The sequence below is a fragment of the Melanostigma gelatinosum genome (genome assembly GCF_949748355.1).
Source record: "Melanostigma gelatinosum genome assembly, chromosome: 3".
In the NCBI taxonomy this organism is placed as follows: domain Eukaryota; kingdom Metazoa; phylum Chordata; class Actinopteri; order Perciformes; family Zoarcidae; genus Melanostigma; species Melanostigma gelatinosum.
Window position 1 is genome coordinate 23,993,996 of NC_136636.1, and position 27,180 is coordinate 24,021,175.

Below are 27,180 nucleotides of genomic sequence, written 5' to 3' on the forward strand. Positions count from 1 at the left end.
TTTAGCTGCCATTTCTTTTGACATATCACTGCCATAATCATTTTTAGAGACTCCGAGGCACATGTAGGTGAGTCTTTAGGGAGCTCCTGAGTGTTCATTTCTTCAAAGCCTCTTGCAACTAATCTCGCTTTAGGTACAACACCATCAGGTGTCTCCTTGAGTGTGCACACCCACCTCGTAGAGATGCATTTCTGGCCTTCATCTTTCACCTCTTCAAACACATCATTATTTTTCCAGTTGCTGAGATCACTGTGTTTGGCAGACATGAAGGCATCATCATTCACAAATAAGTATGTCTTCTTCAGGATGGCTAGCACCTAACTCAACATGCTCAGATGGGACCACTTGAAGATTGTGTACTCGTCCTAAGTCAACAGAACCGGTAGTGCCAGAAATTTCCTCAGGCTCAATGTACTCCAAATTAAACCAGTATTTGTATGTCCCAGTGGCTTTTCCTGCCCTGCTGAGGATTTTTCCAGTGTGTGCTTGGCCACTCTCACTGTCTGTGTATGTAACTACCTATCCAGTTTTCAGACTAAGGCCCTCACAAGTTGTGGTTGAGTTGTTCTGTGATGCGTCCGATTGACCATGGCTATCTCCTTCTGGCTGTCTTGGTGTGTGAGGGGGTTCACTGTTCTCCTCACCATTTGTAGGCGTCTCTTCCTCACTTTCATTTTCAGTGTCACAGTTATTCTCATTGAAGCCAGGTTCTGGTAATGTTGTATGATGTTCAGTCCCGTCCAGCTGAATGTCCCTTTCTCCCAGCACTGCATGTGGGCTCTCTACTTTTCTAAGCCTGGAGTGATATACGCGAACGTAAGTGCCACCATGCCTCACAAATATCACCGCACCATCTTGGCCGATGACCACACCTGGACCTTTCCATTCTGTACAATCCACCCGTTTGTAGGAGACTTTGTCCCCTGTTTCGTATCGGTCATCAGTGGGCCGCAGTTGTTTACGAAGGGCTCTTTGGATCCTTTCAGAGGACTCAGCTTCTGTAAATGCTCTCCTTGCAGCATGTAATGTTGTGATATGCTGGGCTATCCAAGTACTCATATTAGTACCTTCCAGAGCTGGCGGCTTATTAGTGAGAACTGAAGGCAGATTTGGGTTTTGTCCAAATACCAGCTGATAGGGACTGTAGCCATGCACGTTGTGCATAGAGTTCTTTGCCATCAGGGCCCAGTCTAGGGCCATCCTCCAGTCACATCCATTGTCCTTCTTCACTTTCATCAGGATTTCAGTGAGTGTTTGATTATGCCTTTCCAAAAGCCCATTGCTCCATGGGCTGTAAGCTGCAGTTGTTTTCACTTCAATGTTGAAGCTTTCAGCCATGTTCCTCATATCTTCATTGTTGAATTCACCCCCATTGTCACTGAACAGTCTGCGTGGAGGACCATGAACACTTATCCAGCAATGTATAAAGTGCTTCACAATCTCTTTGGGTTTCTTGGTGGTGACGATACTCCCTGCACTGAATCGTGTGAAGTGGTCAATTGCATGCAGATACCACACTCCCGGCTCTAGCTCATGCAAATCCACAGCTACAGTTTCATTGTAGGTTGAGGCCATGGGCAAACCCACCGCAGGCTTTGGCTTTGGTTTGCTCTATCTGATGCACGTCTCACAATTCTTTACAATGTCCTTAAGGATTGTGGTGCATTCATCATCAGCAGGCCAGTAGTTTTTTCAGTCTGTCAACAGAGGCGTGTCCAAATTGCTTGTGTAGTTTCAACAGAACTTTCTGTTTTTCTTTTGTTGTCATGTTTTCTGTCACAGTGAGAATGTCATCCTCATTCTGGAGCTCATGTTCATCTGGGTTACTCACATCTCTGATGTTCACACAGTAATGTCCTGAAGATGTTAGTTCAGGTTTCACTGGCTGTTTAAACATTGTGGCTTTGTCATTTTCAATGTCTAAAACAGCACCTGCTCTTTTCAGTGAAGTTTTGCTTAAAAGCAATGGGATATTTACTGGGACCACTTCTGTTTCAATGTGACATCTGTCACAGTCTGTCCTATCATGGCTGGGATTTTCACTTTCTTTGTAGAATGAACAACTCTCCCATCACCAAACTTGAATGCTCTTCCACTCTTTGTGTCCCCCATTTTCAGTAACTCACGTTGTGTTAGTCCACTCATGAAATGATCAAGCCATTTTTCTCCACACACAGTTCTAGTGCAAGCTGTGTCAATGACGGCTGATCCTAGAGACTCCACCATGAATATCTCTGTGTCAGACAACGATTCTTTTGACAACAAAGTAATGTTGCATTCTTCAACATCTGTCACTTTATCATCCTCTGTAATTTTGATGTTCTCCCGTATCTGTCCAGTGGATTCGTCCCTTGGACAGCCGTATGGATCTGTGGGCTTGACCTGACATTACTTTCACGTTTGCCAGTAAACCGTGTGTAGTAGGCACAGTCAGCAGCACCCCCACACACACGGAGGTCAACAGCTCCCTCTTGTGGAGAATTATCGCCAAATACTCTTTTCAAGGCTGATTTCATGTTTACAAACGAAAGGTTTGGACATGCGGTAAGCGCTAATTCTTTGTCTTTAACATTAAGTCCTGCAGTATCAAGTAGCTTGAAAGCTAACACAGCATCTGGAAGCTCCATCTTGAACTTACGTATTCTGTTGTACCGGCGCTCAAACTCGACAATGTAATCGACCATGGAGACGCCATTTTCTCTTGTGATCCGGTCAAACTCTGTGTACGCCTCGTACTGGCGATCCGTTTCCTCTTTCAAAAACACAGCGTCCAATTTCATGAGAAGTACATTCATTCCTTCATCGTCGTTCAAATCCACTGCGGCAATTTCTAGTGCACTTTCCCTCGTTCTTCCCGTCAGCGATAAAGCGACCGCCAAGGCCTGCTTCTTCTCCTCGAGGTCCGTCACCAGCCTCCAAATTTCAACCTCATTTTTCCAGCTCTCGTAGGACTTCTTCTCGTCAAACGGCGGCGGAACTTTGTAATTGCCAGCCGCCATCCTCTGCTACCATGTTAATTCAATAAATCCAGCGACAACTGTACATGTTGCAGACTACTTTAATACCATTAACCATTTAACCATGAATGCAACATGCCCTGACCCAGACTCTAACCTCAACTAAAGCCGTTTTAAAACAGAAGTTATGTAAGCAATACAGCATAATCACCAAATCATAAAACATAGAAACCTTGAATGACAAGACCATTGTGTGTTATCCAGAAAAAAACACGATAATAAATATTAATATTCTATCTTTAGCCGTTATTAATTGGAGTACATTTTTTGCATTTATATTCACCATTATCCCTGTGTATGGGGTGACTCATCCCAATGCATGCTGGGAGAAGCGCCACCCTCCTGTGACCCTGTAGAGCAGGGGTGGGTCACTAATAGGCGGACTGCGGTCCGGACCCAGACACCATTGTCTCTGGACCTGGATGTATAACTGAGAAATAACTGAGAATTATTCATTTTGACGGAGCGCTTCTATTTTAACTGGGGCAGCTTTTCCAGCCTTTACAGTACTCGCTCAGAGGTCCAGGAAACACACTGACCATTGACATGCGCTGTAAATCACATCACGTGACGCTGCTCAGCCAATCACATATGTGTATCCCGATAAGCGACTTGAGTGAGATGAACACACACACACACAGGGAGGGAGACCCAACAGTTGGAGAATCACGTGAGTCAGAGAAGTTATTTCACATGGCGTTCTACAAAAAGTGAAAAGTGGACAATAAGACCAGAACCTTTGAACAAGAATGGACAGATTGTTTGTCCGATCTTCCCACGGGCAGTTTAAGACCAGTGTGTCTCATATGTTCAGAAACTGTGATGATTTTTAAAAGCAGCAAAGTGAAGCCACACTGCGAGACAATCTGTTGAGCAAACGTACCCACATATAACAATCTAAGAGCCCAATATGATCAGAACACTAACACATTAATTCACTGCCCAACAATGATGTTAACAGAGAGAATAGAGCTGAAACAAGTGGTTTAATAGCCACACATAAAGTCCCTGCAGACACATTTATCTTTCTAGAAGATGAGAAGAATATGAATATCTTGGCTTTTTCACACCTGAATTAAATAAATGTAAAGCTGCAGGACAATTCAGCTAAATTCTTTTTTCTAAAATGAAGTACTTTATTTTAAGAGGCACATTTTTCAAAAGCTTTCTGTCCCGCCCTATCGAGCCCATATTGTACTTATGCATTATCTATAAATCATCTAGTTCAATGTGAAATCTGAGGATAAATTACTTTCTTTATTTGATTTGAAAGTCAGTTGTTGACTATATACAGACGTTTAATACAACTTCTAGGCTACTTCAATGTATACGAGACTTAATCATAAGGCCAGTTCGACATTATCGTGATGTTTCTGACCTTTGCACCAGGAAGTTCTCTCTGACCGGACCTCGTTTGAATTTTAATTGAACGCCCCTGCTGTAGAGGATGAGGAGCAATAAAAAAAACGAACAGGTGGATGAACTTTGCACAGAAAGGTCATTCCTTTTAAAAACATTGAACATGTTTTGTCACTCACACAGTTCAAGTAACCAAGCTGCAATCTTTGTGTTTCTGACCTCTGCGCCCCCATTAGATAATCATGATGAACATTTCCATTAACCTGAGCCTGTGAGGCTACGCCAGAGAAAGGCTTGACGTTGCGTCGGCTGTCAACTACATAGGTTTATATAGGCCATGCGAGAGAAAGGTAAATGTGGAAATGCCTTGGATTGACAGCCTTGGGGGAAAGAAATACAATAATTCTCTCCATGTTGTTGTGTGTAGGTCTGCAGGGATTTTAAAGCTGCAGCCGTATAATATAAGATACGTGATATGATTTACTATTGTGCTAATTGTGAAACTTCGAAACCAGCATCACTGAAGCCAGCCCATTCCCACTCGCAAATCATCAAATACCGAATCGTGGCTACCATTACACTGTGTTAACACATTTGACAGACAGATTCATAAGTTGTTGTTTTTTCTTGGTTGTTGGCCGTATGTTGTGATTAATGTCCCATGTCCTCTGGTGTGTTGTGTTTGTGTTGTGCAGCAAATTGCATCAACCAAAGAATTACGTAACTATATGTCACTCTTACTTTAACGCCAGTTACGTAACAATCATAGTTACCATACGTTCCGGCTATAGAGCGCACCTGTATATAGGCCGCACCAGCTGATTTCTAAAAGGAAAAAATAATTTGTACATAGATAAGCTGCACTGGTCTATAAGCCGCAGGTGTCCCCGTTGAACAGCAAGATGCTTTCAACAGTACTAAAGTTGTCTTCTATGAACATCATAACATGTCGCTAGCTTCTAAGCTAATTTTAACATTACGGCCAATGGGGAAATGCTAACCGCGATTAGCATTAGCGAATATATAATATATCTTTGTACATTTTTTCATGCAGACATACTTGCATTACAGACTACGGTCTCTCACGGCTACCAAACGAAAAACAATGCGGTAATAACTGTTGTTGCTCATAGCTCTGAATAGCTGTTGTGCTAGCAGCAACTGGCCAAGCCAGTTAGCCGTAAATGCTATTCAGAGCTATGAGCAGAGAAGATCAGCTTTTTCTCAAGTCTGCCAGTGGATCCTAACAGCCCGGAACAGTGTGAAAGAATCCATCATCACCAACGGGTTCTGAAAGGCTGGGATACTATGAGATTAAGGGGACAGCGCAATGAGGAGGACAACACAAGCTCAAGGGCGGATTTGCCCCGGTTCATGATGTGGTGTGTCAAGGACCCAAATGCAGACTCGTTTTTTTTTGTTTTTGTTTTTTTTACAGTTCTACAAAACTTGTTCTACAAAACATTTATTTCTCTCACTCAAAAACACGCACACAAAAAAACTCTGTAACAAGTTTTGTAGAACAAGTTTTGTAGAACTGGGAAAAAAACTGGGAAAAAAAACAGGAAAAAGGAGACTGCATTTGGGTCCTTGAACACACCACATCATGAACCGTACCAAGCAGTTTTGTTGCATAAGTGAACCTAAAAACTAAGTACAACAGGAAGTTATTTTACAAAGAGTATGCATGTAACAAGCAGAAACTGTATGCTTCCCGTGAACATGTAAGTGTATTTTGAAAAGACACTATCCATGTAACGAGCAGAAACACGCCATCCCTGACACGTCCAAAACTGATGAGTCGTCATAGTTTGACGGCCGCTGACGAGTTGGGACTGAGAATGTGTTGCAACAGCAGAGCAACTGTCAAGTAAAGGAAACATCCTGAAATTGAACCCAAGTTGCACGCTGTCAATCATTTTAACAACATCTTAGTGAAACATGCCTTCTGGTTGAGAGATGGTCTTTATTCTGTGTCTGGGGCTTGACATACAGAAATCACCGAAGGCTTGTTGCAGGCAAATATCATTTGTTTCTCAAATCAGGTCTTTAAGACGGACTCTCAGCACTGTTTTTGATCGGATCGGATTTTGTGTGTCCAGAAATCAACAACGTATCTGCATGAGTTTCCTTGGTGTTGGCGTCAGTAACTATAGCTACACTGGTGACGCTGCTTTCCAACGGGGAAGCATTTGCTGTCGAAACAATGGCACGGTCGAGTCTCAGAGTAGAACTCCTTTTCACCGGAAAAACTCAAACCAGAGTGGAAGAGATTTGGTAACACTTTATAATAACTACACACTATGAAGCATTAGTAAATATATATATATATATATATATATATATATTTATATATATATATATTTATTTATTTATATATATATATATATATATATATTATAAGTATGAGTAAACACTTAATTAATCATTTATAAAGCATTGTTCCTACATTAACACTCATTGGTATGCAGTTCATAACAGTTGTAAATGTTTTATTCTTGATTAATAAGCTTGTCTATTATGTGTTTCATTCTTGTGTTTTCATACTTTATAAATGATGGATTCCCCATTTGTAAATTAAGTATTATATATATATTACAAACCAATTCTTAAAGAGTTGTAGATGATTAATAAGATCATTTATAAAGTGTTCGTAAATGATTAAGAACGTATTCACATTGAATAATTAAATAAGTAAATGTAAACTAATATGCAAAGCTCCTGGTTACCTCCAGTCGTATATTTACAAATGTTTTGTATCCAGCCATGTTCTCCTGAAGGAGAATGTCTTTGTTTGTTACATGAATTAATGGCTGAGCGGTTTGTATTTAACAGTATATTGTTTGCATCTTGCAATAAATATGAATATGTTCTTGATCACTTTGTGTTGTGTCTATTTGCCTTTTCTGTGTTTTGAGGCACTTCAATGTCATTTATAAATGCTTTGTAAAGCATAGATAGTCCTCACTTTAGATGAGGTCACGAAAAACACTCGTAACTACCTTAATGAATCATGAATTAACCATGAATTGCAGTATTAATATGCCTTTATAAAGTATATATTAACATAGTCCCTAACCATTCGTGCATATCTAAATCATATATATAAATGTATGAATAATGTACATCTGAATACGTTCTTAATCATTTACTAACACTTTATAAATGATCTCATTAATCATCTAACTCCTTTATAATTGTTTTGTAATATATATATAATGCTTTATAAAGGATGAATTGAGTGTTTACTCATACTTAACTCATAGTGTGTAGTTTATTATAAAGTGTTACCAGAGATTTGTTTACTGTCCACAGACTGTAGTTCTCCCACATGCTGTTCTCCATAGTGCTCTGCTAGGAGCAGCAGGGATTCGGCTCAGCACTTCACACATTCATATCCGGTTTTTAGCCATCAGAGTGGCCGGACTGCGACGTATCTGTAGAAATCTCATCGGAATGGCACTTCCAAACACCATTAAATGTGGTGTGGATCCGATGTTTTTGTTATTGTCCAGACTTTACTTTATACTTTATCTTCAGAAAGATAAACAGGCTGTACTCCTGACACACAGGAGTACAGCATCTGGGACAAGCACTCGAGGCTACACGACTGTAGGATAGCAAATCAGACAAAGACAGATTTGGGCTGACAGTTGTACCATTATAGACTCAATCAATATGAGAGTGAAAACAACGTGCAATATTTACATTTTGATAGCATTATATCCCTTGTCTTCAGGGTCTTTTCTCCAGGTGCAAGATCAATAAATGTTTATTTGATATTTTCCTGCAGAGTAAATGCCAAATAATTCTGATTATTTCAGCATTCCGAGCGAAAGGAGTTAGCACGGCATACTTTCAGTCGTCCTCAATGTTCTCTGTAAACAGTATTGCAGCGTGGAGCTCCTCGTCCGTACGACAGCATGTGGATAACCTGCATGATTTGGCTTTGAATGCATCACCTATTGTCCACACAGCAGCCATAGGGGAGGAGAGCTGCATGCTATATAACGATGCCACTGTCCTCATCAGTACGCCTGCTGTGTTGCCGACAAAGGTGCGAGCTCTGAGGAAAGATGTGGGAATGCTGCGCGTCACTGCAGCCACAGCATCCTCTGTGCTCGGCCTGATGTTTTTGATGCCACTCTAACACAGACCATATCCAGTACAGCGAGCTCTACTGGAGTCTACAGATGTATAGTGTGTGCTTCATGCACACTGTGGAGGTACAGTAGGCCAGCAGTAGAGGGAAGGAATCCAGTCCTGTGTGTTCTTTTTTCTTTTTTTTTTTTTAGAGGATGGAGAATCTCACAATACAGGTGAGGCGAAGTCTCAGGACAAAGTTTGCAAAGCAAAAAACACTTCAGGCTCCTTGTTGACCGTCGTCCAATTTTTCCGCTCCTAAAAACGAATATAACTCTGGCCACTCATCTGGACGAGACATTTACCTCAGTGTCCTTTATTAATCCACCCCCAATAACCTCCACTGGAACCTTGAATGTTTCTGACGCTCACAGCAAAGGCCTCTGGGAACTAAGAGGCCACAGTAATCAGATTGGAGCTACACTCCAGCGCAGTGTTGAGAGACGTACCGCATGCACAACAAACCCAGAATAGAGTGTGTTTGACAAGGAAGAGCGCTCAAGGCGATGTAGGGAGTAGGAAAGGATGGGGAGGAGAGGGCTGGAGTGGTGAGTGGGTTGAATATGCGCGCCATCATGGACAAAATAAGCAGATTAATGTCCTCGGTATTCGCCACCGGATGACAGCACGCATTGATGAAGCCTCAGAGAGGAAGACCTCCTCTGACTACAGCGTGGTCAGACTGCATAGTGGGGCGAAGGTCTGGGCAGAGCAAGGCGAGGGTTGGAGGAAATAGGTTAGGAAGACAAAATAAAAGGGAGAACTGTGCTGCTCCCTGCTGGGCAGCATCTGGGCAGTTGCATCAACGTTGACAGGGGCGGGCTGGCCATAGGGGATACCGGGGGAATCCCCGGTAGGCCCACGGGGTTTTGGGCCGGTCCAATACCTAACCGGCCCTCGCTCTGAGATCGCCGACCCCGACTATATTCTATGCTTCACAGAACACGTTCAATTTACTCTAATACTTAAAGTCAATAATCGCTGACTGAGATATACGAGTCATCGCGATCTGTATTCACACTCATGGTTTCCATCTGTGAGCGGGCAGCACCCCTACACACACACACACACACACACACACACACCCAGCATGCAATCTGCCCCTAGTCTCTACAGGCGCACGTGAGCACTGCTCCTCCAAGAGCCGTGTGAGAGGAGAACTTTGGCGGAGAAACTGCACAATCAGACAGCAGACTCGCGGGAAAGGGAAGCAGTACATGCGAAGCTTCTCCACTAGCTGAACACCAGACAGGTTTGGCTAGCTGGATGACGTCACGCTAATAACCTATTTAGCTTTTTAAAACAACGGGGACAGATCCAGCACGGACAGTTAGGGAGTGCATGAAGCACCTGCTGAGACATGATATATAGTTATAAATACATCATTATATATAAGTGTGTGTGTGTTTGATATTATAGTGAATAGTATACGATATATATATTATTATATGATATATATATATCATTATATTATTATATGATTTATATATTATTGTATTATACTGAATTCCCTGTGTGGGTGACACAAATAAGATGCCCTGACGTGTTTGTCAAAGTGTTATTTACTGCTTTTTTCATGTTGGAATAAAAGTTAAATATTTAACTGCAAAGTAGTAATACGTGTTTGATACCTTAATGGTTTTGCATGAAATCATTCTGGGATGTTTGCTGAAATTGATGAGATGTGGCACAGCCCTACCTAGAACATGTCCCACCAGCCACCACTGCGTATAACCATCTGATACTAGCCCAGAGTTCAGCATCCAGCAAACTATACCTTGGAGTGTTGCAATAGCGAGTATTATTTTATTCAATGTGTCCATCCAGGCAAATTGGTGGATCCAAATGTTATAAAAAAAACATATATGATATAATGTTAAGCGTATGGGTATTTTTCCAAGTAGGCCACTTGTGCGATGCGTGCGGTGCATTGAGTGGGCAACGCGCCGTGTATTGAGTGGGCCGGTCTGACAGTAAACTCCCGGACCACTTTTTTCCCCAAGTCCGCTCCTGAATGTTGACCACTGAGTCTCCGCAATCAATGAGATGTATCCAACATTTGAAGAGGGAGACTCAACATTAGAAATGACTGGTGGTACAGAATTTAAAAGGAGTTTTCATGCTAGTCGCCAATCCCTCCTGAATACACATTCATTCATTATAAATGTAACATTGTTTAAAAAGTTTGCCTCTTTCCACACCACATAAACTTCAGATGACCCAGTTGAGTCTCGGTTTTTCACTGATTATATAAGTTGTAATTCCAGTTGTGCACTTAGCCAATGGTGAGTGAACCAAACACTGATGACGTGTCTGAGCCTCTGACCGAAAGAATTGTTATTACATTTCATTGCATTACATCATCCTGTTTAAATAGAAATGGCATCGTAATCCTTTCTGTGTGTGTATACCCGTGTGTGTGTGGGGCGTGTTTTACCTGTCTTGTGAGGACATAAATCAGTTTACAGTCCCATTGTGGGGACTCGCTTTCCTTTTGGGGACGAAATGCACGTCCCCATAACGTAAATCATTACATTTGAATTATGAAAACACCACTGTGTGTGTGTGTGTGTGTGTGTGTGTGTGTGTTCTTACGTTGTGCGATCTTGGCCAAGTGCAGACGGTTGACCCAGGAGATCTTGCTAAGGGGGCTGGGAGTGTTGAGGACCACCATGAAGCTGACAGGACGCCCTGACCTGCACAGAAAAACACAGATGTACTGATATTGAACGTTTTGTCACAAAATCTTCACCAACTAACGCTGGTGAACGTTTTGTCACAAAATCTTCACCAACTAACGCTGAACATAAAGATTATTGCCGGTTAAGTCTCTGTTTTTCATTTTTATTTCATAACTTTATCAGGTCAGACAGTCTCTATTGTTGAGGCCCAGGAGGGACCCTGGTATCTTTTGGTATTTGACACCAATACAGAGGGGCTGCATGTTACTGTGAAATTATTGTGTGATGACAGTGAAGCAAATTAAATACATCATCAATAAACATTTTGCAAATACGTTCAGTATCAAGATTTTTGCAAGTTACTTGACACAATAACCATCATTTCCTCATTTTGTCAGTAGAAAGTGTTCTGAGCTGCATAACGTTTCCTTAAAACAGGATTCGCTGAAATGTATTTCTTGCTGGAATATTTGTCTCTATTTTTAGCAGACTGGGTATTCTTTTTTTTTTTTTTGCTGAAGATTACCATTTGTACTAAATCAGGGGGAAACGTCCCAGTTTTAAGCATCACACTCAGTTTGCAGGTCATGGGGAGTACTACTAAAAGTGAGAGAGGTGCCTAAAGTTAACTCGAGACATTGACGTGAGTCCGCTCTGTCGGGGCTGAAGACTACAATTATGAAAATCAAAAGAAGCGCTAGACTAGAGCTGAATTAACAACGCTGCTCATCTCTGCTTGAGGCGAGCGGCTACATTAGCTGCTGCTAGCATAACACATCCAAATCGCTGACCGGTGGTCAGGTTGCATTGTGGGTAATGTAGGAACTTTTTGTAGGAATATCTTTTTTTTAACTGTCCATCTTGAGTCCAACAATATTATAGGAGTGCAATGCTAAATTGTTGAGGTACCCTTATAATTACATTGTAATCATAACAGTCATAGGCAGATACTGTAAAGTATGTCCTTGAAATACAGCTATTACACTAATCAAACTGGATACATTTTCAGTCCAAGCTGTTTTTCCAATTATTTGCTTATGCTAAAATATCTGCTCACGGTTCATCCATTTGGAAAAATGTTAGAGAAAATGTCAATAAAGCACAGTGCATACCCTGTACACCAATATAAATGTGCTGGCTCTTTAAAAAGAGGTTTGCACAGATATTTAGGCGTCCATCAACAAAACAGCAGAGGGGAATTCAACAGGCGGAGCTCTGAATGCAGAAGACAGCCCTGAATGAAATTAAAATCAATGCCTGTGCATTCGCATGAACTCTCGAACTGGGAAGGAAAGATGAGTAATCTAGTATTATCTTCTGTTTTTCATTTCAAATTTCAGTTATAGTTCAAAAGAAGAAGAGAAAATCCCAACTTCCCAGACAAATAGTGACACATTCCAGTCCCAAAGTATCTTTAAAGTGGCAACGTCAATGATTTTCATATTAATAAATGATTGCCTCACTTATCAAAACCACAAGCCCCAAGTATTCAGGGACCTGTAGTATTAAACCAGATTTTTTAATACCACGTGTAAATAAGGCGTCGCCAGATCAACCAGGACGGAAATCTTAAAGACTGCCAATGTGACTTTAACTTTCAACCTAAAACTCACAAACTATAATAATGCTGTGATGAGAATAGCACAACTTTCCAATCGCCTCTTGATTCCTCCTGAACAGCAGGATATAGTTGGCAATGGTGTTTGACTTCATAACAGCAGGAAGGTGTCGGATTTTGATATAAAATGGGTGAAAGTGCATGCTTGGCATATCCTGTAGATGTGCTATATCACGACAGAAAGCGGAAAATTGTAGTCAGAGAAACAGGGCACCAACAAGGACAATAAATGTTTCATTTCATGGGACTTTAAGTCTTGTATTTTCTGTCAGAAGACCTGCTTTCCTGCTTGTAGTTTCACAGAAGTTCAGTCCAGTGAGCGTCATTCGAGCTGGGAATCGCTTCTAGGTGGGATCCGACGCTTAAAATGCCACTTATGTGTGGGCCCAGCTGGAATCAGCCACGACGAGTACATGCTGTGGTTAGTGAAGGCTGGAGGTGTGTGTGTGTGTGTGTGTGTGTGTGTGCGTGTCTTCATGTTGTGTTCATGTTAATATTCATTTCACCGTCATTGTGTCAATCTGAAAGAGAGAGATGTCACTTCCTGCCACAACAAAGGTTAGCATAGGATGTAGTTGTACCATACTGATTACCTATTTCATTATCTACTTCATTTTCTTACATGATATTGTTATTCACTGTATTTTTCTTCTTCTTGTATTATTATTGTTTTGATTATTATAATTAGTGTTATTAAAATCAATATATTTTTTGTTAATTGCATTCAATGTATGTAATGGCAATTGTGTTAGGTCAGTTGAATTGAATTTTGAGAGAGAGAGAGAGAGGGAGAGAGGGAGAGAGAGAGAGAGGATATAATGATGGATATAAACCATCATTAAAAAACATCTTTTTTGATTTCAACGCTGGTTAGACAGATCAAGCACATGCTTATGTTTGTGGAATCTGTATATTGGATGAACTGTACTTGAGCATGTTTACATATCGATGCAGAGCATCACAAGTCTGAAGTGAACATCCTTTACACGGCGTGGAACACTTTTTCTTGGCCTTTCTTGAAAATCTCAAAAACTCTTTCACCCGGTTCACCAAAGGAGAAAAGGGCATGACCAAACATACAACTTGACAGAGGAGAAAAGGGATTATGCTGCAGGAGTGGAGTTTAAACGTGTCTATGAAGCTTTTTCGTCTTGAAACTGGGTCGGTGGTGGGAACCACGGTAAAAGCCATGAATGCAAGTCGACTGCAGCTGCCATTGTCGGCAAAAGACCAAGCTACAAACTTTTCAGAGGCACCTTCAAAGCCTGCCCTTTCGGAGAAAAAGTTTTTTCGTAATCATCGTTTTATTATGAACATGAAATTGAACTCAAATTTCCCATGGAAGAGACTGTGCAGAACTTATTTGTGAGTGCTGTCAATTATTGTTGTTGGTAAGATAGAAAAACAGGAAATGGAAGGTCCGACTTTCAGCGTTTGATGTTGAAAACAGACTTTTGGTGGAACAGTCCTTTAACCTCAAAATACACCAAACTCTGGGAAACTCAAACACTAAGTCATTGCTGCTCATGAATTCATGACTGCATTGAAGAGTTTAATGAATGAAAACAGAATCATGAACTAAAAGGTATAGAGACATATGTTCTGTCTTATGCACAACTGACTAATTTATGCAAATATAAATGAACGTTGAAAAATATTCTGTCTTCCTCTACAGTGTAATGCATGTGAACATAGTTTGCTCAAGGCCTCTTAACTTGTCAGATCACACATCTGTATCGTGGAATTTGCATTTTGCCTCAGTCCCTGTATGGTAATTCAGGTGATTTTGACAAGTGGTAAATATGTTGCCAGTGTCAACATTTCCTTAAAGGGGTGAGCAACTGCAGATTTATTTGTGGTTGAAATGCAGAATTCAAGAACAGACTATTTGCCAATGTCACATCTAAAAAAATAAAAAATAAAGAAATCTGACTTGTTTCTCACAGTAATGCAAAACTACTTATATTGAACTGATCCAGAAAATGGACGTGTGTCTGAAACTGATACATTTTAAACAGGTTATTGTTCAAGATATAGTTTGGTTTCTGTCAATTGGTTTCTTACATAAAATGTGTTTTATTAAAGGGTGCGATATGTAGGATCTGGACAGAATTTGAGTTCAACCCATCAGTGCTGCCCTGTCTTGTGTTCGCCCAGTTAGCAGTTAGTTTAAATTCAGCCAGTGCAAACCCCAGCAAAGGGGGTCTGATCCCAGGACACCGACCCAGCCAGGTGTGACTCCAGGCGCTGAGGTTTGTGCTGGTTGAATACAAGTTGCTGCTGCTGCTGACCGGGAGTCCGTCTCCCGGAGCTGCAGAGCTGTGGGGTGGTCTCCTTGGCTGCGGGGAGGACAACTGTGATGGAGGTGTGGATCGGAACGTACGACCCCGGAGTCGTCGGTATTTTCATCTTAGAACGTCAACCTTTTAATAGTGTGTTTTTTCAGTTCATTAAAGTCGATCGTGACATTTTTGGTCGCCTATAAAATGCCTTATTCAGCGTTAGGGTGTACTTAGCTTCACTGTCTCGTTTGACCTCCGGTTGCAAAAAGGCACCTGCCAAAAACCAAGGCGGGCCGGGCCGCACAGCACTATTCCAGCCTGAGAGCAACAGGCATCAAGAGAAAGGCAGTGGGAGCAAGGGATCAGACAAACCTTAACATGTTTCTTTTTACATTTCATTCAACATTTTCTAAAATCGCTGACTGCACCTTTAAGACACACATGTAGCGACAGAACTGGCTGTTCACTTAAGGACTGAGCGTTCGGTATTAAACAGTATTAAGCCAGCGCAAAGATGGTTATTCTTTTCATATTTCTCAGCATAGACCAATGCGAGTCAGGATCAGATTTTAAGCTGCCGATTTTTGTCACAAAGTTTTGTGACCACAAGAACAGCGTCTGTGATGTCATCTCCTGGCTGATGCTGGTCTTTTTTCATCTGATCCTTAAATTTGAGTTTTGTTTGAGGGAGAGAAGGTTCTGTAACTTGCCCTTTCGGAGAAAAAGTTATTTCATGTTTTATTATGAACATGAAATTTAACTCAAATTTCCCATGGAAGAGACTGTACAGAATGTATTTGTGAGTGCTGTCAATTATAGTTGTTCGTAAGATAGAAAAAGAGGAAATGGAAGGTCCGACTTTCAGAAACTTTGTCTCAGGAAATTGCCATTTGGTGTATCTCTAATAAAAACATGTGATGAAACATAATGGGTATGATTTCGTAAGATCGTCATAGCTGCAGTGACAAACCAGCTCCCGTCAAGTTTCTCTTTTTAAGGTCACTCAACCTGAACACCACCTATTGCGTTCCAAAAATGGAAATGACCAATGAACAACCATTGGTATGTCTTATGAGTGATTTAAGGGAGTTCATCAGTCCAGACCGAAATGGGTCCCGCAATGCAAAGTCTCACCCAGAGAAAAGTGTTTTCAAGAGGATCTTTCTTTTTGTAAGCTGAAGTGAGAGCCATGACTTAAATCCAACAAACGATGGCTAAAAAACACAGCGTGGACTTTATGCATGCAGAGGTTGTTTTCCCCGGGCGCCTGTCATTGGCAGCCCACTGCTCCCTATATACAGGGATGGGTCAAATGCAGAGAAAAATTTCCCCCTTAAAGGGATAAAGATAGTATAAATTCTATTCCATACAAACTCATCTCCCAACTGTAAAATGCACACCTGAACACTAAGCTCCCTTAAGCAACTATTTTGTGAAATGTATGTCAGCCTGTTAGACCACCAGCCATGCCTTCTGTGTTTAAATATGTCTCTCTCCTGTCAACTAAAATAAAGTAACTTATTTATGCTGAGCCGGCCAAAGTCAGACTGGCAGCCTCGGCCCTGAGTCAGCAATGACTCAGCTGGTATGAGTCCATTGACAGGGCCACTCTATTGTCTGGATTGATCAGGCTTGTCTGGCCAAGGATGAGGCCTCATCTTTTTTTAAGCACTCAGAAGCTTTCCAAAATAACAGCATGTCTCCTGTGCAAATATTCCACAGTGACTCTGAGGCGATGAAAGCAAGAGGAAGGAGAGTGCAAGAGAGCGCATGAGAAGAAGGTGTGTGTGTGTGTGTGGGGGGGGGGCACACATAAGGAAGATAATTTCACATTCAGGCATCATTAGAAGGTAATTGAGGGGAGAACAGTGCGTAGCCTGAAATTCTGCTCCTGTCATACCCGCTCCTGCCCGCTTCTAATTCATTTTCATTTCATAAAGGGTAGAAAAACGGTCGAGAGACACACACTCACACACACACACATGCAGGGAGACACAGAGAGGGAGGGAATGCAGTCAGGAACAGAACGAAGTAAGTAAGATCTCAAACTTCCTTGACATGTTGAAAAAGTGGAGCGTTCACACAGAGGTGTAATTCATACCATTCACTGCTTAAATATAGCGGGGGTCATTTGCCAAAGACAGAAGGGGAGACGGGGTGTGACGAGAATACAACTCCTCACTTGGTTGGAATCCTTAGGCAGCGCTTCATGCCCACACAAACCTCACACGTGCTAAACTGAGCGCGCGCTCTCCGATCCCTCCCTCCTGCCCGCTGATTGACAGCCGCACTGCAGGTGCGGTGCACTGCCAGAACAGAGAACTAGGCACGGGCGCGCTGGCAGAGGAGAGACGGGGAGAGCTGAGGAGGGTCGAAAAAGAAAAGAGGGAGGGGAGAGGGCATAACGGGAGGGAGCGACGCGAGGAGCCAGCCCAGCTGATTTATGGGAGCAGGTCAGTGCCGGAGCGCACGTGTGACACGAATGCACATGGACGGGACAGATGCAGGAGTGAGTGCTGAGTGGCAGCCTGTCATGGGCCCATCCTTCAGTTCGCCTCCACCCCCCAGGGAAACAAACAGTCGGAGAGAAAGGCGCGCGCTCTGCAAATAGTGAGATGAGCCAAAGGAAGCGGCTCAGCGTGCAGAGTTCGTTGATCTAATTCTCAACGGACTTGACAATCGGCCACGGACAAATAGTACAAGAGAGATGAGGGCTTAGAGTGGGTTCAGACTCTATGTGGGCTATAGAGGTGACAGGGTTGTGTGCAACATCGTAAGGTGGATACAAACAGCACAAAGACAGTACAAAATGAAGCGGAGTCTGTGCTGTCAGGACATTGGCTATTCGTGAGGTGTGACTAAAGTGAGGTAAAAATGGACGGCGACTCAGAAACCAAGTTTAGACTGCAATGCCTTGAGGAGTTGTCCTGTTACACACACTTCAACACACTATTCCTGTTTACCATGCAAGATAATGAACGCGTATTTAATCTGCTTTGACTTTTTGTACCGTTGATTACAAGTTAATACCTGGCAGTCACTTATAGCAGGGATTCCCAAAGTGCAAAGGCAAAGTGCAAAGGCAGCGCGAGCTGCCTCTAGGGGGTGCGCGAGAGGAAAAGTGTAATGGCGGTCTGATGGTGTAATAATATTAAATATTAAAAAAAAATGTAATTTTAATTTAAAAAGTGGGATTTTTCACAAAATAAAAACATGAATTATAAAAATCCCCTTTGTAACATTTAAAATTAAAAACGTACAATTTAATAAATGCACTTGAGCTCCTTCCGGCAGTCTTGCCGCCTGCCGCCAGTCGTACACACTAGCGAGCCTAGCTTGTGCAGCTAACGTCAGCTAACAGCGAACTTCATTCATTCAGCAACATTCATGCAAATATGCTAAACTGGCTGAAATCGGGGAAACTGTCAGGTGGGACATCTGAAGCTATCGGTCGTAAAAGAGGAGAGGGACAGAGAGAGAGAGAGGAATCGGAGGCGAGGGGAACGGAGAGGTGCGTTGGGGAGAGACCGGGAGAAGAAATCGAGCCAGAGTCAGAGGAAGATGAGACGGAGGAGACCGAAAGGAGGAAGGGATAGCACAGACAAATCGGGAGCACATCGGCCCATCGCGGAGTCAAGGTGAAAAAGAGGAAACGAGGGTGAGCATCAGACTGGGAAAAAAAGAGGAAATATGATGAAAAGTCTCTGTGTCTGGGCTTCACTTGGATTGGCAACGCAGATTCCCCAAAGCCACAGTGCGTGGTGTGCAGCGAGGTTCTGGCTAACAGTCTGAAGCTCTTATTTACGTCGCCACCTGAACACCAAGCATGCCAGTGCAAGTCAAAAGCCCCTTACATTGTTTATATCGAAATTGGAGGAGTTACAAAACAGCCAAAAACAACTGGAGTCTCATTCATGTGTTGGTCTATAAATGACGCACTACGGGCTTCATATCTGGTTACAGAATAGCGAGAAAGGGGCTACCGCACACAATCGCTGAAGACGTGAGCTTGCCAGCTGCCAGAGAGATGGTGGAATGTATGATTGGGGAGAAAGAAGCAAACAAGTTGGACATGATCCCGGTGTCCAACAACACTGTCGCGCCGCATCGATGCTTTGTCCGAAGACATCCTGGCTTCATTAGTCGGTCATGAATTGTAAATTAAATGTGATAATCTGCCTCTGAGCCTGTGCGTGTGTGCTCGCATCCTGATTGCTTTTTAAAAGTGACGCCTTGTGTCACTGAAAGTTATTGAAACTTTGTTGCAGTGTTTCAGGGCGTTTTCACACCTTCAGTTCGTTTGCTTTGTTCTGATTCAGGGATTAATATGATACAATTTTGCAGTTTGTGTTCACACTGCAACATTTAACAGCGGACTAAATATTGTAAACAAATGCCACGCGCGAGCAAACTGTTCTCTCATTGGTCCGATTCTTATGCGGCTTAAAAGGCTCTGTTGCTTTTTTTTTAATTTTTTTATTAAGGGGGGGGGGGGGGGTGCGCGAACCCGGTCGGGATGTAGAAGGGGGTGCGCGGCCTAAAAAGTTTGGGAACCGCTGACTTATAGCATACACGTCTCTGCTGAACCATAGAATTAAACCAAAACCTGTATAAATATGTGCTAAACAAGGTTGTTAAGTTGAAGTCCGTTGTCAGCGTTTTGGTGGAGAGTTTATTCTGAAGTTGCCGACCGCAGGGTGGCGACCTGGTATTGATGGAAAGGAAAGTTACAACAGCAACTCACATTAATTCACTTCTAATACTTTTTTCAATTGAGCAGATATAGCCGAGTAGGCTAAATGTTACCGCCGAACATTTACTTGAGTTGTGGATATGCAGTATGGAGGGGCATTACTGTATTTGGACAGCTTCGTGTGGCATCAAATGACGGCATTACGACAGCAGGAAGATTCAGGTTTGTGTTTGGAGCCTATTTTCTCCACTCCCAATGTACAGTTTCCTTGAGTGATGTGTCTGCTGAGAGGAAGGCGCACATTGTCTCGCTCATCTGTTCAAAATTGATATGAGCCTTGAGAAATGCTTGTTTTGTCTTTCTGCTCACACAGTTTTTGTGTAGGAGCACTTTACTTTACTTGCCTTACCTGCCTGACCCTTTTAGAAGGCGTGTGCTTCCCCTTTATAATGTCTTTGTGGGTCATTTTTCTTCTGTAACGTTTGCCAGACCCAAAGAAGTAAATATCATTTGTTTCTCTACTTCACCAACAATATTCATGTTTTGCTTAAAGTCATGGATAAATTGTGTGGAGAGGAACCACAGTGATGAATCTCATTACATTTTTTTTTTTTCGTTTGAAACATAGATTAGAAAGTACAAGGATGTCTGTACCACACAAAGAGACATACATCATTAGAAGCCATCCATATTAAAGTGAAGATTAGAAAAAATAATGAGCTCAGGGGCACCTTTCCCACTTTGTTTTCCACTACAGTTGACCAGAGGAAATGTAGCGTCGGTGTCCTTCAGCTCCAGCCCCGCTGCACCTGGCAACTGGCTAAAAGTAGAAGACTGGTGGCTATTCTTGGTCGCTACCAGGTGCGAATATGTCTGCATGTGTGAATGTGAAGAAAAGAAAAAAACAGCAAGCAGTGTCTGGACAAATAAGGCTGCAAACAGTGGAGTGCAGGTTGGGGTGGGGTGCTGAGGTGCAGTGCTATTCGCTTACCATTGCACGCTAAAGATCAAGGATGTGACGGATGTTATAGGAACGCTGCCGTCATGTGAAGTTTATTTTGAAGTCTTATTTAGAGTTCCATGAGAAGAGACTTTTCAACTCTGTGAGATCACTCTGGGACACAAGCGTACGGTCAACGTGCTGAATTGTGGCCGGATTGTTAGAGATAATCAGCGGTAGTGTCTATGTACTCTAGATATGAAATGTTCATCATAGGGAAGCAAAATACATCAACGTTATTTGGGTCTCGAGGAGCTGCAGTGGTTATTCATGGACGAACCGAAAACTACACCGTAGGCGATATTAACTGCCACTAGACAACTTTACTGTTTAACTTTCTCTTCACAATATTTAGAGCATTAATATAGCAGCAAAGAACTATGTATTGTGTGAAGATATGGTGGAGCAATGTCGATCACTATCCCTCTGTGCTTTCTCTCAAAGGAGTTACGTTAATCCTATGAAATATGCATCAAACTGTGTCAAGACCCTACAAGTACAGGACTGAAACACCCCGTTATAAACACATGAAGAGGAAAATAGGAAATTATACTGGGGAAAAAAAAAGATCAGTGAAAATTTAAATATTTTAGAGCTCCCCTTAAATGTATCAAACGAGGCTTTCTGGGTCGAGCTGTGTGGGGAGAGTAACAACCGCGTATGATTGGAGGAAGTGGATAAGATGGTTGACCTTTCTATTCATTCTGAAAGAATTCATTTTATAACTTAATCACTCACCCACTTATTGACTCGCTCAGTGACAGACTTCTGCGTTCATAGGGCTACAGTTCAGCAAAATAGAGTATCCAGAATCAGAGCTGTGAACAACTCAAATAGACTTCCACACACCCCCATTGTATTGAGGCGGAAGCAAAATCCAGAGCAGTTGACATCTCAATCTCTGGACAAATAAAACCAAAATCTGGAATGCTCTCTTATCTTTTTTTGTTTTTGATAAACCACCCAGTAAGTGGGATTCTGTCATTCGCCTCTCAACAACCCCCCCATTTCTTCATGCAGTAAACATGGAACAATCAGAGAAACCCTCTCTGATGTCCAGATACTGAAATATGTTGGACTCATCTTTAGCATATCTGTTTGGGTAAGATTCCGCCAGATGGAGTCCAAATCCGTCACGCTATGACTGAGAATGTAAGGTCTGCCATTGGCCTTGAAGGTAGCCTGGCACAGTGTCCATAAAGGGGCCGATGAAAAAACAAAAGCGGCTGCAGGCTTACAATACTGCTCCTATGTGTCCGTGCCTGTGGTCGCTCCATCAGACGCAGTAAAAAGAGGATGTTAATGAACTGCTGTCACACGTAGGCTGGTGCCTTTGAGGCAGCAGTCAGGATTCTCGCCACGTACTCAGTCTGTTTGCAGTGTGGAGGCTGTGATGTGCTGCCTGACTGCAGAGAGTCGCTTGCAGCCAGACATGAGGGGACCAACTCGGTACAGGGGGTCCCTGCTGTTGTCCCACTCTCTCACCAGCAGAGCAGAGGCTCGGCTCTGTGGGCAAACGTGTGCGTGTAGGTGTGTGTGTGTGCTTCTTTGTCTGAGTGCACGCTGGCATGTTTCGCAGGTGCATCTGCCAGCAGGAGGGACATGTAAATGAATATAACATACATTTACAGGCTCTAGAAGCACTCTTGTGCCCCGTAGATTGTTTCTCAGATTAGTAACAAAACGGATTAGGATAATGAGGGAAAACCAACGTTTGTGTGGGTGTGTTTGTAAGAGAGACAGAGCCGGTCTGCCCGCTGATCTCCCCTGCAATCTGCCACTGCTGCACCCTGGGTAGTGTCAGGATGGCTCGAGCACCCGCTGTGCCACCTGTCACCCTAAGCCCCTGCGGCTCACTGCCGGTCCAGCCACCCGACTCCAAGGCCCAGCCTCAATTAGATTGCTATCGCACAACTAAGATTGGTTCTTTTTCCCAACAGAAGATGTCTCTCTTTCAGATGACATTGTTAGCTTTTACCTCTCCACAAAAAAACAACTCTGTGGCCATCTCCGGGTCCAGCACAGGTCTTGCTCTATATTATTTAAGATTTAAATGCAAATCTGCGGCTTGGACATATGTAGGGGTGGGAAATCTCCTTGTCGGTGCAGTTGCTGATGACATTATCTCATGAACTCAGCAAATAGGGTACCCCTTGAAGGGGCATTCGGGGTCTCTCTTGTAAGCTTGACATCTGGCTCCACCAAACATCCGAGTACGCAGATTGGCCCTGCAGGCCTGGTGTGACAGTCGACAAGGAAGCTGGGAGATGTGGGAGAAGTGATCTGCACAGCTCCGCTGCTCAAGCTGTCACTTTGGCTTGGCTTGGCACAGTTTGATTCTACCTGACTCTGAATCATTAGGCCCACTCTTCTGACTGCCGCTGCCCTGCCGGCACCAAGCCAATTCTTTCGTGGGGGAGGTCGATCATCACTTTCACTCTCTTTCTTCCTCTCCTTCTCCTGCTTAGTCTCTCTCAGCAGGGCTCTGGCTCCTCTATCACAATCTTTCTCCCCTGCCTCTTTCTTATCCTTTCCCCACCAGAAGCCACGAAATGGGATCCATCATAATCTGCCATTATTTGCTATTCCCAGTTCCTGTGCAGTACTCTAAGCTACTCATATGCTCTCTCCTTGCCATCTTTGTTGTTCTCTAAGTAGGCATTCAGTCGTCACTCCACCCACCAGGGTCCACATTGGCATGTTATCGCAACCACTTTAAGATTCTTAGACAAGGAAACTTGCAGTGGATTGGATATATGGATATATGCTCAGCTGTTTGGACTTATGAGGTAAAACATTGCCAGTGTACATAAAAACTAAACTGTAGAAGTTATTAACTTACAGTTTACTTGTCCTTATTAACTCTTATAGAAATCTGATCTTAAAAACAAAGTGTTAAACGTCTAGATACCACACAACCAGGAGCTGAATTACAGCTTTTACTGCTTTGCCAAGTGCAGAACATTTGGCTTTTCAGCACAGCCACTGCAACCATCAAATAATATGGCTCTTTTGTTGAGCAATTCAGAAAAGTTCTGCACTAGGGTCCAATATTAGGTAAAGGCTAGTCCTATGTCCACAGCGCTGAGTCAGCGCTAAAGAAAGGTCCGGCTCCACATATTATCATTCTGTAAAAAGGGAAAGAAAATGCTCTGCCTTGTTTGTGTTTCTTGAAACCAATCCCTGTTGTTTGGGTGTTGCTAAGCCCAGGATGCGCCGAAGGTGCCTGGGTATGTTAAAAATGAACCGCCGAACCGAAAAACGATTCATATAAGTTAAACTAAAAATGTAAAAGAGCAGAGCAAAACCAAGAGAAGAGCGGCTTGTCACTTAATGGTCCAGCTAAAAGGTCAGGCCACCTTAAGTGAGCCTGGGCCATTGTTGTTGCTAGCATTATGCTAACCCCATTCACTTTAGTCAGCAGGCTAGCAAGACAAAGGAACTTGTCTCGGGGTGGAAGCATTTATTCACCGACATATAAAATGTACACACTGCACCGCTACGTTCACAGCTGTTAACGTTACTCATCACACACACACGCTCTCTCTCTCGACCGAACACTCGCTAACGTTAAACCGGACTTGCAATACTTAAATTATGGCGGACAGCTGACAACCTAGCAGCGAACTAATTGGTGCGTTCGAAGCTCACTGGTGACATTTGCCTGTTCTGTGCATACACGTTAAGGCTAAGTGATCAGAATCAGCTTTATTGGCCATGTATGCGTACGCATACAAGGAATTTTACTCCGGTTTTTACGTTGCTCTCAACGTACATACACAGAAATTACAAATAAACAAAAAAAAAGTGATGGATTTCACCAGTTTTTTGGGTTATCGTTGCAGCTAGGCGGCACTTCAACCACAGCACCCCAGAATGCAAGGCAGTAATCCTGTCAGTTAACAATCAATGATCGGTTTACAAGGGTTGACTATCAGTCAGAAAAAAAACAAATCAAAATTGGCATCCCGAACGCTGCCCTTATGTAGCGCAGAATGATGTGTGGTATAAGCAGCGGCTTATACCACAGTTTACATCTGGTGAGTAGGTAACAGCTGTAGCAAAAAGTGCCTCAATTAAATCCTGTAAAAGGAACATTTTGTGGAGGCTACTCATTATTCTGTATAAGTACAGAGGGAAATGTATTATTTGAGTAAGGTAATCACCCAGTCACGAAAGAATAAACTGTCCTCTCCTCTGATTTGCAAAAGTTCAGAGTGTCTTGTTGGCCAAGAGATCTTAGTATACACATCTTACCACCATGTCCTATTTTTTACCCATCCCTCTCTTTCCTCCTCCATTTTGATCCACTTTCAGATCAAAATGTTTGTCACTGGTTGTTATCTTTTGGTGGTGAACATGACGGCCTGCTTCTGCCTATGCTCGTCTGGTTATTTTATCATCAAAACCTTTTTGTGGAATCACAAATGTTGCTGTACTTCCATCTTCAGGATGGTGCCTCGGGTGTTGCTGACGTGGTCATTTATGTTCTCCCAAACATACGCAGCACATCTTACTTGGAGCACATAGTATGTGAGACACTACTCACTTGTCTGGCCTGCCGGGCACCTGCAGGCGTAAGCGACATTTGTTCGCACTCTGGATCTGTTCTTCTTTGATGCGGATGAGCCTCTGCAGAGCCAGACACCAGTCCTGAGCAACAGTGGTGTTAAGGTTCTTTGATTGGAGAAAAACAAACACACACACAATTAAAACTTGTTTCTTGGCTGTAGCGTACAGGAAGTCATCTCGCCAAGACGTGTACAGAGCACACTGTGCAGTATATTTATATTCTTACAGGCAAACAACCACACATCCACTGACATTAAAATTGCAGTACATTAATTGACGCTACATGGTCGTGGCTTTTTTTATCCCCCCTTTTAAATCAACCTCAACATGAGCATCCATTTTACAGTCAAATCTAGTCCTTCAAGTCAAACAGAATCAAATCACCGTTCTGAAGCCAATGAGCTGTGCAGAAGTGTTTTGTCTGTTTGTTCGGTGGACAGTAAGATAACTGGGTGGAAAGTCAAAAATCTGTCATTTAGTGCCGGGCCAATGTCGCTCCTCCTGAGGACAATGTGCTCATTAAGCAGGGAGGCTAACGTGCCATCATTAGCCTGAGAGGCTCTTTGGTGATTGCTGCATACCTCCCTGGCTGTGGTAGACTATGGTGCAGCTCGTGTGTTAGTGGCAGACTACTGGGAAGTGTCCTGATTCGAACGCCACAGGAGGGACGCTGCTGGTTCCTTTTGCAACACGGCAAATCTAACACTTCTATCTGGAATATCAGGGGGAAAATCTCCTTCTCAACATTGTGGCACTGTTGATGAAGAGATAGACGGGAGATGTCATGCTTTTAGAAATCGATGATTCAAGAAGAACACGAGGCTGCTCTGTGGACATTCTAAACATCAAGAATCCTTTTTACAATTTCTTTAAAAGAGATAGCAGAAAGAGATTTCCCCACATGGTTATTCCTTGTACCATCCAGACTTGATGTCTTAGTGTGCACTGAATCCGACCTTTCAAATTAGCTGTGCATACTTCAATGTTGTCTTTGCTGCCCATGTGACTCTTTGGTCTGTCATCAGGGTTTAGGAGCTCTTGTTAAGTAGTCTGCTGCATACAGAAAACATTCCATATTTCATATACACAGATTTTCAGTTAATATCTCCAGAAAACTAGCTTTTAAATAATTCGTGACACTGAAAGCAATGTTTGCATAAGGGGATATCACATTTGAAGGCCAATCTGTCAGCTCTTAAAGAAAGCCTCGAGAGAGTTTTTGTGCCGTGTAAATGTAACAAACTGTGACTGCGGTGGCGTGGCCTGCAGAGTCAGTTGGATTGAGTCAAACCATGCCTGAGATCTTTCCTTTCAGCTGACTTTGGTGCATTATAGGCTATATGCTGTATGATACACATTTCCCCATGTGAGACGGTCCAGGCACAGTAAAGGTGTAACACGGAGTGACATGTAGGTACCTGGTACATCCCCTGCAGAGTGCCCACGAGGAGGGTGACCTCCTCCACGACGGAAAGGTCATGCTGCAGCTCCTGCAGCTCCTGGTAGAGCCGTGGAGGGCCGAGGAACGCTTTGCCTGAGAAGCGGGCAAACAAGCAAAGCCTCAGAGTTTGTAATATCACCATCGCATTGCATATTATTTATGCAGAAGACAAAGAAGCGCACTCAAGGTGATGGAAACATGTTTTTACTTTGACAGTCCAAAAGCCAAGGGCATTCAACACACAGGGATAGAAATCTGAGAATTCTCAGATTTGAGAAGCTGGGACCAGTGAATGTTTGTTAATCGAGTCATTTGTCAAACTGTTGACAATCAATTTGTACAACTAATCGTTTAAACAATTTCAATAATGTATA

General features: G+C 42.8%; 1 protein-coding gene across 1 annotated transcript in view; it reads right to left on the minus strand.

Moving 5' to 3' along the window:
• The window catches only part of arhgef10la (Rho guanine nucleotide exchange factor (GEF) 10-like a), a 118,751-nt gene that overhangs the window by 47,510 nt on the left and 44,061 nt on the right, over positions 1–27,180 (minus strand). Inside the window, exons 16-18 of the mRNA XM_079265254.1 lie at positions 26,784–26,899; positions 25,343–25,470; positions 11,115–11,215 (exon numbers count right to left, since the gene is read on the minus strand). Coding sequence (XP_079121380.1) covers positions 11,115–11,215; positions 25,343–25,470; positions 26,784–26,899 — 345 coding nt within the window. The remainder of the gene's footprint in view (positions 1–11,114; positions 11,216–25,342; positions 25,471–26,783; positions 26,900–27,180) is intronic.